The sequence below is a fragment of the Staurois parvus genome, unplaced genomic scaffold (genome assembly GCF_062004578.1).
Source record: "Staurois parvus isolate SC_StPar_1 unplaced genomic scaffold, SC_StPar_1.0 ptg000458l, whole genome shotgun sequence".
Lineage (NCBI taxonomy): Eukaryota > Metazoa > Chordata > Amphibia > Anura > Ranidae > Staurois > Staurois parvus.
In genome coordinates, this window is record NW_028318254.1 from 416,782 (window position 1) to 433,723 (window position 16,942).

Sequence of the window (16,942 nt, forward strand, 5' to 3'; positions counted from 1 at the left end):
TCCTGGAGAAGAGCCCTATTGATCCAGGGCCATTTAAATGACTACCGAGTATAAGGTTGGTTCAGCTCTAAGGAAGGGGGTTAATCCCCCGCAACACATCAGTCTTCCAGCTGTTTGGTCCAAGGATGGCTTATACCACGTTCTGCTGAAGTGCATCAGCTATACGCCTGCTGTTCTTATCCGTTAGTGAGTATCCATTAGCCTTTGTGGATTCAATAAATGTGTCTATGGTAATGCACATGGAGTTTGCACCCTCCTGTGTGTTTTTTGAAAGATCTGTTTTACCCTGGTAAGCATAAATCTGAAGGGTGTGTGTGTATTTTATATTTTTTTAAATTAATATATCCTTTTTTTTTTTTTTTTTTTTTTTTTTTTTTAAGAGTTACATTTTTTTTATGTTTCTTCAGTCAACCGAGAGCAAATATTTATTCCTATGACTTCTGCTGGGAACTTGGCTGTAGAACTACTGAGGCTGAACACACATATTTTACCCTGGTTAACATGAATCTGCAGAATCTATAATTAATATATATATATAAATCTATATATATTTTTTTTTTAAGGAAAGAATTCCTTTTTTTATTATGTTTCTTTAGTAAATTGAGAACAAAGATTTACTCCCACGATTCTTCCGCTGGGAACTTGGCCGTGTAACTACTGTCAACATGTGCACTTAATTAGGTCTAACACTCTTAATAACAATGTCTCCTGTTTGCAGGAAAGTTTAGATCATGACTAATAGCCTGGTTACCTTTGAAGACCACGACAGATCAATAATTGGAAACCAACCTTGCCGGTCTGCAGTATGCTGAGGGTGCCCGTGGTAAAGCGTTTGCTGGCTCTGTCGGATGGCTGCAGTAAGTGGGAGGTCTGCGTGCATGACCCATTCCTGGTTCCCGTTGATGACGGTTTCACCTGGCATGGCAAGGGAATGTCGCTTGGGAACATCTTTCGTTAGGGTCGCTAAGGACTGCTTGGCCTGAAAAGAAGAAAACCTTGATGGTGATCATACTCCAGAACTCTCCAAACAATAAAAAGGGGAGCAAAATTAAATGAATAAATTAAGATATAAAGAAAAAAGGATTCCTATCAGTATGGAAAAGAACGTGTTAATAGGTCTGCCAAAAAATTAACCACAATTTTTGTCTCCATGCTTAATGTTCACAATTTTAGTAACTTTACAAATTCCAGACATGTCCTAATATAGAGCAGAATCAGCTTCAGTCCAGTGACTTTGCCTAGGCTGAGATTATGTCATCAGTCTGCTGCGGGCAGAAGAAGGCATTTTCTCAGTTTCCTTTCCAATGCTGTACCTTTGTAGCAAGCCACATGGGACTGCAGCAGCGGTCTGGTCTGTGTTAGACATTTGTGAATAGAAACAAAAACTGCACAGACTACAGGATTTACATGACTGCATCATCTCTGAACCTGCATCTCAGTCCAGGAATTGGATGTTCACCCGGAATGATGCGTGAACACAGGTGGTACCATCCTTCTGGAGAGAAACACAAATGATGGTATTGCCAGGGGAATTATTCTGATCTCTGTAAGAAATAATACCTTGCAGTATTCACTTACACATTACTTAGCTTGCATACACCTAAAGCCTATGTGAAGCCTGCAATTAACAAATAGGCTATCCCATATTACACTTAACATTTTTTAGACCCTCAATTTATTGTACCAAAAAGCTGTCAAATACCAGAAAAATCAAGTTGTATTCAGGGGTCAGGTGACCACAAGCACTTCTTTTTCCAAAGTGGTTTGGTTGGGGCTATAGGTAATGGATGAGGTCAGTGCCATGATGTAGCTGAGGCTGGGGAATTGCGGTCTCCTTCATGTATTCCTGGGTTCCATTCTGCATTCCTTTCTACAAAAGGATGCCATTGGACATCAGCCTGTAATGTCATTGGCTGACTACAGTAAATTCTTGGATGTGTACAGAGCAGCGCTTGGTGAAAAAAAAAAAAAGTGCATTTCACGTGAAGGACTTTTGGAAGCATTTCATGGTTAACCACATCTAATACATTCAACGCGTTTTGGGGGGAAAAAAGCCTCCCCCTTCTTCAGGGCTTGAGCAGTTGATGTTAAAAGAAGCACGACAGAATACACGAGGGGACCTGTGTTAAGGACTGATCAAGACTAATGTCTCCTGGCGGCAATAAAGCTGGCTGTATTGATGCTCCTAACCATTAAATGTTTTAAAAAGTCCTTCAAGTGAGATGACTTTGTACCAGGCTCTCCTCAGTACACATCTAAGATGTTACCATCTGGTGAGCACTTCCTTTGTCGCTATCACAGGAGTAGCAGTCTAGGGACCAGAACAGAGTCCAGCTATACTATATTTCACAGTCTTGAAAAGTGCGGCCAGGCAGTGCTGCAGGTCATCTACCTGGTAGGGGCCCCAGTGTACTACTTTGCTCAGGGGCCCATGATGCTTCTAAGACAGCCCTATGCTTAGCACAGTCAATACCAAACAGGAAGCCCTTGAATGAGTTGGGCTGGCAGAATCATCAGGTATTTGCAATACTTTCATAATAAAAAAGGATGACAAATGCCCATTTGATGAGTTTGCTAGGTGCATTTGGGGTGCCATTAACAGCTAAAGTGGTACTAAACTGCACCTAAAAAAAAAAAATGTAAAAATCCGCTGCAAGGTAATGTTATAATGTGGTAGTATGCATCGTATACTAGCACGTTATGAAAGAATTACCCTTAAAACGAGGCCCTCCAGCAGCACGCTTTCACTGCTGCAGAGGCTTCCATTTTCACCTGGTCTTCCTTCCGGGTTCACAAGCTCCGGCCGTCTGACTGGCTGAGCGATGTGTGGGAGTCCCAGGCCACGGCACAGTGCTCTGAAGGACCGGCACGGGTATGCCATTCCTTCAAAGCAGATGCGCTGGCTCTCAAAAACAGTGGTTATCTCCTAAGCGGTGCATGTTCTCGTGCAGTGTGTGGGAAATGCGCATAGAAATGGACCTTTACCATGCAGTGCTCTGGTGTGAACTGGCCCTATGGGAAGGAAGTCAACTGTCTAAGGGAAGTGGGGGGGATTGCATTGGGGAACAGGAAGTGAAAGGAAATCTTCCCATTGAACATCTAGCAACGGTTTTCACTGTTCCCTACTCTATCCAGATCTAAAAAAAAGTTTTGGATTTAGATATAATTTCTTAATTCATGTCAAAAGTTGTAACTAATATAATTGTTCTATTTTTGAAATGGCAGCCTCCACAATGCAAGTCTAAATCTAGTTTAAATAGATGAACGGTAACAAAAATAGCACTGTCTAGAGATTTCCAGCATCAGTTTCCAAAACGCACTCCATCTGCCAGTCTGTTGATGTGTTCTGGGTCACACGTTTATGACCTGAAATTGTTATGGATGTGAGAACAGGCTCTAAACACTTCATCATTTGCTTGCACTGAAGCCGTAATTATTACCCGTGGAAAGTGGATTTACATAGCACAAGTATGAAGACTTGACACAGTGCACTCAACGTTCCAGGAATTTGGGGAATTCCCAGTTTACTTTCAGCTGTTCCTCACACACTACAAAAAAAATTCCCGGAGGCCTCCTATGGTCACAGCTGCCAACTGAGAGGTTTTATGGCTTCTTTCTTCAACTCCTTCAAAGCCAAGGAACAATATTTTGCCCATTTAAATCCTATAAAATGTGCCAGAACTTGTCTCCAAGTCATTTATGTACAATTATGGGTAAAAAATTAAGAAATTCTAAAAGCAGACCCTGTGTGAAATATTACAGAAATATAACCTAAAGAGACCATTCATCTTTGTAAAGTGAACAAAGTGTTGAAAAAAATCTATATTAAGTGCTGGCGCCTCCTCCCCATTCACTCATTAAGTTGTGGCATTAAGAATGTCAAACTTAAAGGACAACTCAAAGTTTCGAAGGTGTGCTCATCATGTTATGTGCGATGTCTGCAATCTTCCATTCTCCTCAATTTCTGATCAACATTCGTTTACAAGAGTGAGGAGAGATAACATGAAAGTAAAGCACTCTATACAATCTGAAGCCAATAAAATTTGGTAGCGTTTGTCCTCTAGTGATCTGAAAGCAAGATCATTCCTAAAGATCCAAGAATGGACCAAATTACCATTTTGGTATTTAATATTCTTAAAAATGTTCTACAACTCTCAATTTAAAACGGTTGAGAAATTCAGTTTTTGCTTCCTTTAGATATGGTGGCCTTAAGGGAAATTCTGTACTGTGCATTGTACTGTCTGTGCTTACAGGGCAGCACGTACGAATAAATAAAAAAATTGGCTGGTTGCCATGGCTAACACACTGAGTTCAGGCACTTTGCTATGACCATGTAATAATTCTTTCGCAATACAGAAACATGTAAATTAAAACCCAACTCCAGGATATTTAAAATAAAATCCACCGTTGCAGTGGGGCCCTCTTGCAGTGCAAAGGTTAAAGATTAATTCCAGGTCTGGTTGATTTTTACATCATTAGATTGGTCCAGCTTGGACCATTCTCTATACCTGGCCAATGCCCTTGGAAGGTTCTCTAGTGATCTCCACTTGCTTTTGGGTGCCATGCCAAGTGGCTGGCCTGATGCGTTGTGAACACAAGCGCCATTCAGAAAATGCTTTGCATCCTCTGAATGAATGAATGCAAAGCATTCTCTGATTGGATGAGTTGGAGAGTGTTATGTCACTGCCTTGCTTGCTGAGTAACCGACCTCACATGTTCATAAAATATCAGGCCAGCTTCTCAGTACAGGACCTGAAAGAAAATGGAGATCACTAGAGTAGCGGTGTCAGTGATTTCTCGGTTCCAGGGACATAGTTACATGGACCATTGTAACTATATAATAAAAATTATGCCATAAATGAATTGTCTCAGTATCTATAGGTTAGAGTAGAAGAAGCCCTACAACTTACCTTACATCCTGCTCCACCACTCTGTTCCTCTGACCAAATACCTGGTCTCTGGGCCCACCCCTGAACCACTTATATGCATGTTATATTCGCTGCGATCTCCTGCTGCTCTGGAGATACTTGATACTTCCTGGTGTAGGGGAGCATGTAACCTTCTCCCATGATACAGGGCTCATGCCTAAACACATACACTTGTGGAGGAAGGTGACATCGTCAACCCTGTGTAAGCTGAGACACCATCCCACAAGGAACATACTCAAGTCTTGGACTCCTAACTCCAAGTGGGCAAGTGAGCAATGAGGGAGCAGGGCAAAGGTAAGTGGATTTGGGGTGGGAGTCAAGAAAATCTGTGCCCAAAGAGACGAGTATATTTAAAGAGACCCTGTCAAGTCTCTAAATACAGCACACCAGCACTCCCATGTATCACAAGAGGTCATTTAATCACCAATGTTTCCTACCTTCCCTCCATCGCAGCACTGCAGTCTTCCTCTCTCTGGCATTCAATGCTTTCGAGAGTGCTTGTATCCATTAGTCCCCCCCACACACTGGTTCCTTGCTACAACCACTATGTCATTACTGTGTCCCGCATTTATGTAAAAGTCAGAGGAAGATACTAGGGCATACATTGTGGAACACAGGCATTCAAGGCTCCTGGACATGTCAAATGCCAAAGAGACTGGTAAAGGAAGGAAAAGAGGGAAAGAGAAAACTGTCACCAGATGACTATATTGCCTCTTCTATTGCAGGGGAGTCCCAGTTTAAAGTATAACTAACGGCAACATTTTTTTTTAGTTTTAGTTTTGGACTGAGTGGAGAAGAATTACAACACCTGTCAAGGTTTTAATGCTGTGCCCCCTTTAGGGAGATTCACCATCTGTATTCACGGACAGTGAAAGAATCTCAAATTTTGAGTTGTCACCAGAACAGGAATAAAGGGGAAATCTTCAAATAGGGACACTAGTTCTAGTGACTCTGCTGACAACTAAATATTTCCTCAATTTCCTGTTTTTTTAGATATTGGCCAAATTTGAATACATTTTAAAACTAAATACATTTTTCAGAAAGCATTGGCTGAGGCTTCCCTACCTGTTCTTTGTATTCAAATACTCCTGCTGCCTGTAAAACCATTATGCAAAGTAACCACACTGGACCTCGCCTGGTTCTGGTCAGGTTTTCCGGTTTAGTTATACCCTCCTTGACATTCTACTACAAATGCATCTGCCACACTGTGTAGTTGAAGACTAAGCAATGGGGCATCAATGTACAGGCCCTTCACTTTCCAGGCTTTCATCCGACTGTTCTTCAAATCAGATATAATAACATATAACTCAGTCACAATTTTATTTTGCTCATATAGCAGCTGTAACTGAATGAAACTGTCAGCCTTTCATAGCTGCAATCACTGCCTCCAAAGTGCAAATGAGAATGCGTCGCCGGGGACCATTTCATTCCGGCAAAATGTTTAAAAAGGGAGCAACGTGTCTATCCCGAGGGGATATTTATCAAGATGCTTTCTATGGGGATCTTATTTAGACATGGTATTTACACTATCTCATTTGTCTTGACATAGTATTTACAGCCTGTTTAAAGTCAGGAATTGCTGGTGCACCAGAGGTCTACATAATTGCCCCCACTGGGGCTGTAAGTCTCTGATTTTCCCATTATCCAGAACATGGAGGTGAATTATTTGTGTCATTTGTGGGTTTTCCTATTCCTGAGGTCCTCAAAAACAAGACAGATCTAGACACGTTCTCGTTAACAGCCAGGCTCTGAACGATGGAAATTGGGTTTGGTATTAAAGGGGAACCCCAATCAGGAAAAAGATTATTTTTTTGAAAAGTGCTTTATATACACGTTATAGCAAAAATTGGAGGATATTAAACCATTACACCTATCTATATGGTCAAAAGTATGTGGACACCCCTCCAAGTATTGCATTTAGGGGTTTCCAGTCAAGCTCTAACAAGCAGGGCCCTCGGATTCCTCTTGTACCAAATTGTATTGTACCTGTAATGTCTACCTTCATTTTGTAAAGCGCTGCTCAAACTGTTGACACTATATAAATCCTGTATAATAATAATAATCAAATTAGACAATTATATGTGTCTAACCCTGTAGTAACAGTTTGGGGAAGACCCTTTTAAGTTCCACCATGACTGTGCACAAACCCAGCTCCATAAAAACATAGCTTCAATTTGCACATCAGCTCCTTGCAGATGAATCAAAAGCTGATCATACACTGTGTGAATTTTAGCAGGCTCTGGACTGGCCAGAATTTGCGTCAAAGGTGGCCCTGTTTGCCCCTTCCTGCCCAATATCCTTCAACTGAAAATTCAAAGGGTAAAAAAAACTTTGGGCTAACAACAGCTGCATCCAATCAGATGCAGCTGCTATTCAGGTATTCAATAGCAATTTGGGTTCAGATATTACATATAATAGCCCAGCAGAGGGATATTTACATCCTCTTGCAGGCAAAATAAAAAAATATACAACTGTATGGCCAGTAAGTTTGAAACTGCTGATAGGGAAGCAGTCCCTGCTAATGATGGATGATTGTCTGGATTCAATTTGCTAAGGGTTTGGCAAGTCTTGTTCAAAATTTGGCAAACCAGCACAGCGGCAAAGTGGTTAGCACTTCCGCCTGGCAGCACTAGGATCATTGGTTTGAATCCCGACCACGGAACAACCTGCCTGGAGTTTGAATGCTCTTTCTGTGCCTGTGTGGGCTTGCTCTGGGTACTCCAGGTTTTCTCCCGCAGTCCAAAGACATGCTGGTAAGTTAACTGGCTCCAATCTAAATTGGCCCTAGTATATGTATGCATGAATGTGAGTAAAGCCGGCCATAGACTGAGAAGTTCTTTTTCCGGAAACTCGTGATTTGAAAGAAAACCACTCTATTCCTCCAAAACAGCCAAGTGTTGATGGGAAAATCCCTCCCTCGAAGCCATTCTGTTCTCAGGGTGCGGGGAGAGCACAGTGATAACTGCTAGTGGCCATAATAGCCACTAGCAATAATCGCGTGCAAAATCCAGCAGGCTGGCTGTACCCAAGCTGATTGATCGATCACATTCAGCTTGCCCATACATGGTTCGAAATTATCCAGTTCAGCAGGAACAGACTATGCCCGGCTTTAGGAACCTTAGATTGTAAGCTCCGTGAGGGTAGGGACTGATGTCAATGTACAATATATATGTAAAAGCGATGCATAAAATGTCAGCACTATATAAGTATCTGTAATAAATAAAAATAAAGCATAACTCAGAAAGGTCTTCCATTGAAGTCTATGGGCTAAATTTTGACCATAGTATTTATTTATTACAAGTACTTTTGTGACAACAGTTTTATGAAGTGTTCCACATATACTGCACATTCGCATTAGTCCCAGCTTACAATCTAAGGTCCCCAACTCTCATTCATTCATACACATACTAGGGCCAATTTAGACAGGAGCCAATTAGCCTACCAGCATGTCTTTGGAGTGTGGGAGGAAAACCACGCAGGCACAGGAGGAAATGCAGAAGTGCTAACTGCTAAGCCACTCTGCTGCTCATTTTTAGAGCTAATAAGCCAACTACTGGCAAATAAAGTCATGGGAAGCTGGGGAATGTCAGCATGTATCAATGCAAAAAGAAAAGAAAAAAAAAAAAAACACTGTACAGCAGGGAGAGGATCTTTGAACACTGAAAATGATCAAATACTTATATGATATGTTTGGAGATATTTATACATTGTAAGCGTGTTGCTACAGAACAGTACAATTTTCACATACAGTCTCGGCGACAGTGTATACTTGGCTGTGGAATGTTTTTTTTTTCTTATTATAATTGGCATTACATACAGCAGCACCCCAATCAAATTCATGACGTTTTTGTAGGTAGCTTTAGCAGTGAGACATGCTTTTATCAAACGGTAAGAGAGCGGACTTTAACTGTAGGCCAGTAGAGTTCAGTGGGGCTGTCCCTGTTCTTGCTGATGCAGGACTGGACTCTCTTGCCACTGGAGAATTTCATTCTCACTCTCCCTCATCAGTGACTAGGAACAGGTAGGTGACAAAGCAAAATTTCTGCAGCCATCATTAAGATGAGTACCACCATATACAACAAAGGCAACGGACAAAATACTTCATGAGTTCTAATGGTTCAATACCCATGGGTTCCCTCATTGGTGCTGGCATCTTCTCCTGGATGCTGGTCTTAGGCCGTATTGATTGGCCAGCATTGAATGCCCTAAAGTGGCAGTAAACCCAAATATGTATTCTATTGCAACTTACCAATCTTTAGATGTAGCAGCTGCATTTGTTTTCTTTTTCAGGCTTTTTCCCCTCTGTTTTCACCTTGCGATCTGGCCAGTAACAAACCTCCTGTATTAGAGTGCCTCCACTCTGGAGGAAGGAGAACAGGGGGCACATATGGACAGCAGCATTGGCAGCACAGTGACTAAATGGTTAGCATTTCCGCCTGGCAGTACTAGGGTCGCTGGTTCGAATCCCAACCACGGCACCACCTGCCTGGAGTTTGCATGTTCTCCCTGTGCTTGCTTGGTTTCCTCCGGGTACTCCTTTTTTTCCTCCCACACTCCAAAGACATGCTGGTAGGTTAATTGGATCCTGTCTAAATTGGCCCTAGTATGTGTATGTATGAATGCAAGTTAGGGACCTTAGATTGTACACCCCTTGAGGGTTAGGGACTGATGTGAATGTACAATATATATATGTAAAGTGCTGCATAAATTGACGGCGCTATATAAGTACCTGAAATAAATAAATATTGTCAGTCAAGGGGGGGGGGGATGCTAAACTTGTTAGCTAAACTCCAGCTAACAATTTAAAAGCAGTTACAGTCTACAGTATTTTTCATTATGGGGTGAAGGTTTTACATAACTAAAAAGCTGATCATTGTAAGTACCCCTGCTAGTGCCGAATAGTTTGTCTCACCTCTGTGGCTGCAATGTAATAAATGTTTGCTTTTGGATTTACTAGCATTTGAACCCCATCCCAGTGGACAGGCAGTGTTCTGGAATATAAACTGAGCTGCGCATGCACAGGAGTTTAGTCATCCCATGCCAGGCAATCCAGAAGTCGAAGACCAGGGATTTCGAACAGACAAGTATTTAATTGCAGAAGAACCATTGCAATAAAGAGCCTGCCTGTTTGCAGTTTTTTCAGCTTTAGTTCCACTTTAAAACATTCTTTGAAAAGCCTTCTTTTGGAAAAAAAAATAAAATATTTGCACAACACAATTTACAGCACACTGAGCGATTTTTGGGCTTTGGTCTTTTGTTGTCCTAAAACATTTCTTTATATTTGAGGGTTAAGGATTTGTGTAAGCAACAATCGAATCCTTGTCATGCTGGCTGAAAAATCGGTGTTGCGTTAAAGCCACTGTAACCTGCTCAATTAATGCAGATTGTGTATTGCTAATGTTTCACCACAGATTAAGAAGATTACCGATTTCTTCAATCCTATTTTTTTTCTCCTAATAACAAGATTAGTCTTAATGCTGCATTTAGGATTAATTGACTTGAGCCCAGGAGATCGGCAGCATAATGGATGTTCATTCAGCGAAAAACATATTAAAAGTGTATGAAAGGAAAGTTTGCTGCCCGTTGCAATCAAGTTGCATTTTTTTCAGGCATGTCGGAAGAATATACCTGAATCTGGGGAATGTCATGGGGGAAACTCTTTTTTATGAGACACTTGTGTTCTTGAGTCCCGATTTAGGCAACATTTGGCGCTCCACACTGATTCTGTGTCCAGACTGGATAAGCCGTCTTTAAACATCTGACCACCAGATGTATGGATACTTCAAGGGATTCCAATACCTGGTTTCTAAAGCTCCCCACAGACATTAGCCTAGGTACACACTTGAGCCTCTTCAAGTGTTTTTATGTCTGTTTGGACACACTTTTTTTTTAGGCTTGAGCATTGTTGCTTTAAGCCAAAGTTCTCCAAACTTGCTAAGCAAAAGGACAGTTTACAGCCCTTCAGACTTTAGGAGAGCGGACTGTGGCCAGTGGGGGCAGAATATGCCAATGGAAAGCTAGGTACTAGGAGAAGGAAAGACATTAAAGTGTGCATAAAGCACTTTATGCACTCTTTTCTAGGTGCTCCCACGGAAGACCAAAAAATGTGTAATTCAGCCCCAAAGAAGCTTGTGTACTTTTTCTGCTTTGATTGACACGACGCTCGGATGTGAAAATGCACCATAGTGTAACACCCTCCTTTCTAGGTTTCTAACAGTTGAGGCAGGTTTGGTTTTTGCTTCTCCTGTAGCCAGCGGAGTGAAGAGGTTTGGTTTTGCTTCTCCTATAGCCAGTGGAGTGAAGAGGTTTGGGTTTTGCTTCTCCTGTAGCCAGTGGAGTGAAGAGGTTTGGTTTTTGCTTCTAGTGTAGCCAGTGGAGTGAAGAGGTTTGGTTTTTGCTTCTAGTGTAGCCAGTGGAGTGAAGAGGTTTGGTTTTTGCTTCTAGTGTAGCCAGTGGAGTGAAGAGGTTTGGTTTTTGCGTCTCCTGTAGCCAGCGGAGTGAAGAGGTTTGGTTTTTGCTTCTCCTATAGCCAGCGGAGTGAAGAGGTTTGGTTTTTGCTTCTCCTATAGCCAGCGGAGTGAAGAGGTTTGGTTTTTGCTTCTAGTGTAGCCAGTGGAGTGAAGAGGTTTGGTTTTTGCGTCTCCTGTAGCCAGCGGAGTGAAGAGGTTTGGTTTTTGCTTCTCCTATAGCCAGTGGAGTGAAGAGGTTTGGTTTTTGCTTCTCCTATAGCCAGCGGAGTGAAGAGGTTTGGGTTTTGCTTCTCCTGTAGCCAGTGGAGTGAAGAGGTTTGGTTTTTGCTTCTAGTGTAGCCAGTGGAGTGAAGAGGTTTGGTTTTTCTTCTCCTGTAGCCAGTGGAGCGAAGTTTGATTGCTTTTGTCTGTTCTGGGTTCTGCTGGTTGCAGATTCCGCTGCTTTTCCCCGAAATTCTGGTAGGTTCCAGAATTTAGGGGGTGGAGGCAGTGGACCCTCACTTGCATATTCATACAACCTCAGCCAATCCCTGACGGTTAGAATGGCCAGTAGGAGGCTGAGGTGTGTATAAATGGGCTGGGGACTGGAACAGCAGGATCTTTGTCCTGTGGAAAGAGACCCAGCCTGAGGGCTGTGGTTCTCTGGACACATAGTTGAAAGTTAGAGGAGGCCATCTGGGTCACAACTGCTGCTAGAGGCCCCATGTGCAGAGTTCCTGAAAGTAGCTGAAGGAAGTCCACAGAGGATCTAAACTGGAGGCTCTCAATAAAAAAGCTGGTTGGTACGGCAGAAAAGCATGCAAGTACCCAGGTAGCATTGAGTACAAGTCTGAAAAGATCCTAGAGACTGCTCTTGCCAACCTTTGGGAAAGTTAATTGACATTTTTGTCTCAGGACTTACTTTTGCAATGGAGCCCCTGAGCTGTGGTTCACTAGTCACTAACTTCAAGTGGTTGCACCCTGAAAAGACAGTGCAGTTAGAGAGTGTCCTCCATTACCTTTTTGGACTAGTTTTGGAGTATTCTAAGGCTCCCCCTGCACCCTACCCATGTTTAACAAGCAATAAATCTAAAAAAGACACTGTCTGGTTCTTGTGAAGAGAGACTGGGAAACTATCGTGTGCCTGGCTGCTTGTGCTAACTAGGGAATAGAACTCGGGACAAATAGTTGGACCAGTTTGGGGTCTGTGCGCTATAATAGGATCCAACAGAAGTGCTTCTGGAAAAGCACTTAAAATTGCTTAGGTGTGACATAAGCCTTAGAGGGTGGTTGGACATGAAGGGGTTTGTAGAACACATCATAAACCTATATCCTATACTCTGCTGAGGATGCAAATTTATATGTATGGAGAGGGGACCTGGAAAGCCAGCACTGACACAAGAAACATTTTAATTCAGGAGAAGTTTTCTAACCTTTCCAATCACTCACCCCGCCTGTGACACTTATGTGAACCCATTAGCAGAGATGGATCAACATAAGGCTACCTAGGCAGGAGCCTAGGGCCCAGGTTAACCTTCATGCTCCTGCAGTATACAAGTGGAATAGTAATATTGGTCAAAGCTGTTTACCTGCCTATCACTTGACAGGGAAGGGTTTACTTGTGACAGTTTGTCAGAAAAAATGCCAGTACTGACAAAGCAAACGGTGAGGCTTTTCTGTTACTAATGCCAACCCTTTTCGAGGTCAATCTAAGGAATGGTGGGGGAATGTGAGTGGGGGAGGGGGTCCTCCCAGAGATGGTGTCCCTCCATTCTGTCTTGTTGCTAAAAAAGCTCCCGAATCGTTACCTCTCACCCCCATTATCACAAGTGCTCTCTTCTTCAAATCCCCATGCATGTGCAATTCTCCATCTCTTCTGTCAGGGGGGAAGAAAGCACAGATGTGGAAGGCTTTGACAGAGCTCCTGTGATGGTGGGGGTGAGCAGTAACAACTGGGAACTTCTTAACAATGTCATAGCAGCAAGGCAAGAAAGTGGGATGCCATCTTTGGGAGTTTTTCAGCCAGTTTTCAGGAGGTGTGGAAAGGACCTACACCTACTGCAAGGACAATTCAACATTAGCCAAAGGTTTTTTTTGTTTTTTTTTAATCTACATTTGCCCCTTACCTGCATAGACAGATTTTTTGGTAAAAGTGAACTAACCTTTTAATCACCCAGACCGGGCAACTGTCTTCATGTGTCTATGGTACCTTGCCTGCAGCTGCCAGAATGTGCTGAGATGAACAGAATATTGTATGACTATTCTGTTACAATCTTGCATGTTGAACATGTGAACAAATTCTGATTCAGTGGGATAGTTGTTCTGGCCCATACACACGCAGACCATGGTCATTATAAGGGCTGGTATAGTAGTCTTACTTTAAATGTACATCTCTGGTATGTAATGGGTGAACTGGGGCGACTCCTGTCCCTTCCCTTCCAAATGACTCTCACTTTACAGAGCAAACAGACAATGTTTACAGAGCTAGTCTGCACCCAGGTCTGTACATACCAGTGCCAGCTATGTGTGTACAGCATGCTTGTAAAGAATAGACCAGTCATTGGAGTACACTTCAGCAGAATTCTAGGTGGTGGGGGGAACGACACGGCAAGACACGGCAGCAATGATGACCACATTGCCAGCACTGACAGACCCTGCAGACAATGTTCATTTTCACAATCACACAGAGTGCCCATCTGCCCTGATCTATTCTGGTTATGATATCTGTGAGCAATGAACAGTGGGGGAACCAAATCAATATGCACAAGGTCTAGTGACGACTGTGATAATACACTGTTAATAATGTGCCAGCACTGTGGTTGAAAAGGAGTATATGTCACACAGGGCTTCATTAATGAAGGTTGAGGGGCTTCAGAATGTCTATTCTGAGTGAAGAAAAATGCTTTTCTTTAGTATTGGTAACTCCTGGATTAGGAGCATTACAGGTATTTCTATAGTGCCGCTAATTTACACAGAATTGTACAATCACATCAGTCCCTGCCCTCCAGGAGCTTACAATCTAAGCTCCCTAACTCACATTCATACACATACAAGGGCCAATTTAGAATGCAGCCAATAACCTACCAGCATGTCTTTGGAGTGTAGGAGGAAACCCACACAGACACTTGGAGAACATGCAAACTCCATGCGGGAAGTGCCGTGATTGGGATTTGAGCAGGGAGATGCTGGATAGGAGTGGCGGGGCGGATGCATATGGAGGAACCAATCTCTCAATGTTCCGCCCGCAGCCGCTGAATGCCCACTTCTCTTCCATTCCTACCTGCAGGAAGTCAGCAGCTCCCACCACTCTCCCTATTAAGGCGTACAGTGGGGCCACACGGGCCCCCTGCAGCATGGGGCCAGGTCGCAATTGCGACCCCTGCGCAGGTGCATTTTTGCACCGCCAGATCATCCCCCGCAGCTATCACCTTTTGTACCACCTCCCCCTCCCTTTAGATTGTAAGCTCCACGAGCCGGACCCTCCTATTCCTTCTGTACTGAAATGTATTGAATTGTACTGTCTCCCTTATATTGTAAAGCGCTGCGCAAACTGTTGGTGCTGTATAAATCCTGTATAATAATAATAATTATTGAAGCATTTTCCATTCATTTCAATAGGGAGGTGCATTTTTGTTGTATTTTTTTTTATCGCACCAAACATGCACCAAAATTGCAGCATGCAGAACTTTACAAATCCTGACTGACCAGCGATTGACTGCTGTGTGGAGCACCATAGGATTTTAATGGTCATGCATTTTTCTTCCTCTTTTATTAAGGCAAGAACGGAAGAAAAACTGATCAGTGTGTGAAAGGGCATTAAATATTAAAAACTGGATACAATGAAAAGTGTAATTATGATCCACAGAAGGAGATATTCAGGCTGAGTCACTAAACCAAAAACTGTAAATGTGGTATAAAGTGCAGCGCTGAGTAAATAATAAGTTACTGATATATAAATAAAATTTAAATAAAAAATAAATATTGTGAAACAGCCAAGTACAGCGCTGATATGAAATCCAGCATTAAAGAAATAATTATTGAATAAGGAACAGTCAAATGCAACATATAAAGTGAAAATAAATGAAGTCCATATGTAAACAACAATGAATAGCGTCCGTGGGACTATAAGGCACAGCAATCACGGTGTCAGCCCAAACGGAGCCACACTTGCTGACGTCATGCCGCCACTGCCGAAGGTCAGAGCGGCGGCCATCTTGGTACTCTATTGTACTCCATTTACTTTATTCCACATGGATTGTTTTTACTGTCATTTTACAAAAAAGTACTGCACTATATACCATTTCTGGGCTCCTGTGGTGAGCAGTTTTTCCTAGGAGAGGGCCCACCTCCAGTTTGCCTACGGTGGAGCAGTCCATGTCAGCGACTTCAGGCTGTTTCCTATAATCTGATGTGATGTGCATGCATGCTGCTTACCAGTAGTTTCTGGTGAGTTTACATCTGACAGAGGTGGTGGATTTCCTCACTGGATCATTTCACAGTTTTATCCATCACCGTGATTGGTGTGCCTTATAGTCCCATGGACACTATTCATTGTTGTTTACATATGGACTTCATTTATTTTCACTTTATATGTTGCATTTGACCGTTCCTTATTGAAAAAATTATGTATTTAGCGCTGGATTTTATAACAGTGTGGAGTTGGCGGTTTCACAATATTTATTTAGTTAAATATTTATTTATAAATAACTTATTATTTACTCAGCACTGCACTTTATACCACATTGTATAAGGAGTTGTTACCTTTACCTTTGTGCTAGCCGTTTCATATTTATTTCCAGAGCTCGCCTATACATGACATTCTACAAAAACTGTAATTGATTGCATAGAAAAAAAAAAAAACTCAATCAACTTTGAAAAAAACATCCAGGCCTGATTCAAGAAAGTACAGGTGGAACTCGAAAAATGAGAATATCGTGCAAAAGTTCATTTATTTCAGTAATGCAACTTGAAAGGTAAAACTAATATACGAGATAGACTCATTACATGCAAAGCAAGATAGTTCAAGCCGTGATTTGTCATAATTGTGATGATTATAGTTTACAGCTCATGAAAACCCCAAATCCACAATCTCAGAAAATTAGAATATTACATGCAATCAATAAAACAAGGATTGTACATAGAACAATATCGGAGCTCTGAAAAGTATAAGCATGCATATGTACTCAGTACTTGGTTTGGGCCCCTTTTGCAGCAATTACTGCCTCAATGCGGAGTGGCATGGAAACTATCAGCCTGTGGCACTGCTGAAGTGTTATGGAAGACCAGGATGCTTCAATAGCGGCCTTCAGCTCTTCTGCATTGTTCGGTCTCATGTCTCTCATCTTTCTCTTGGCAACGCCCATAGATTCTCTATGGGGTTCAGGTCAGGAGAGTTTGCTGGCCAATCAAGCACAGTAATCCCACGGTCATTGAACCAGGTTTTGGTGCTTTTGGCAGTGTGGGCAGGTGCCAAGTCCTGCTGGAAAATGAAGTCAGCATCCCCATAAAGCTCGTCTGTGGAAGGAAGCATGAAGTGCTCCAAAATCTCCTGGTAGACGGCTGCAT

At 42.4% G+C, this 16,942-nt stretch overlaps 1 protein-coding gene across 4 annotated transcripts in view; it reads right to left on the reverse strand.

Moving 5' to 3' along the window:
* Positions 1 to 16,942, reverse strand: part of KAZN (kazrin, periplakin interacting protein) — a 739,264-nt gene that overhangs the window by 15,442 nt on the left and 706,880 nt on the right. For all 4 annotated transcript variants that reach the window (XM_089688889.1, XM_089688888.1, XM_089688890.1 and 1 more), the window contains one exon: positions 790 to 979. In XM_089688889.1, coding sequence (XP_089545015.1) covers positions 790 to 979 — 190 coding nt within the window. The remainder of the gene's footprint in view (positions 1 to 789; positions 980 to 16,942) is intronic.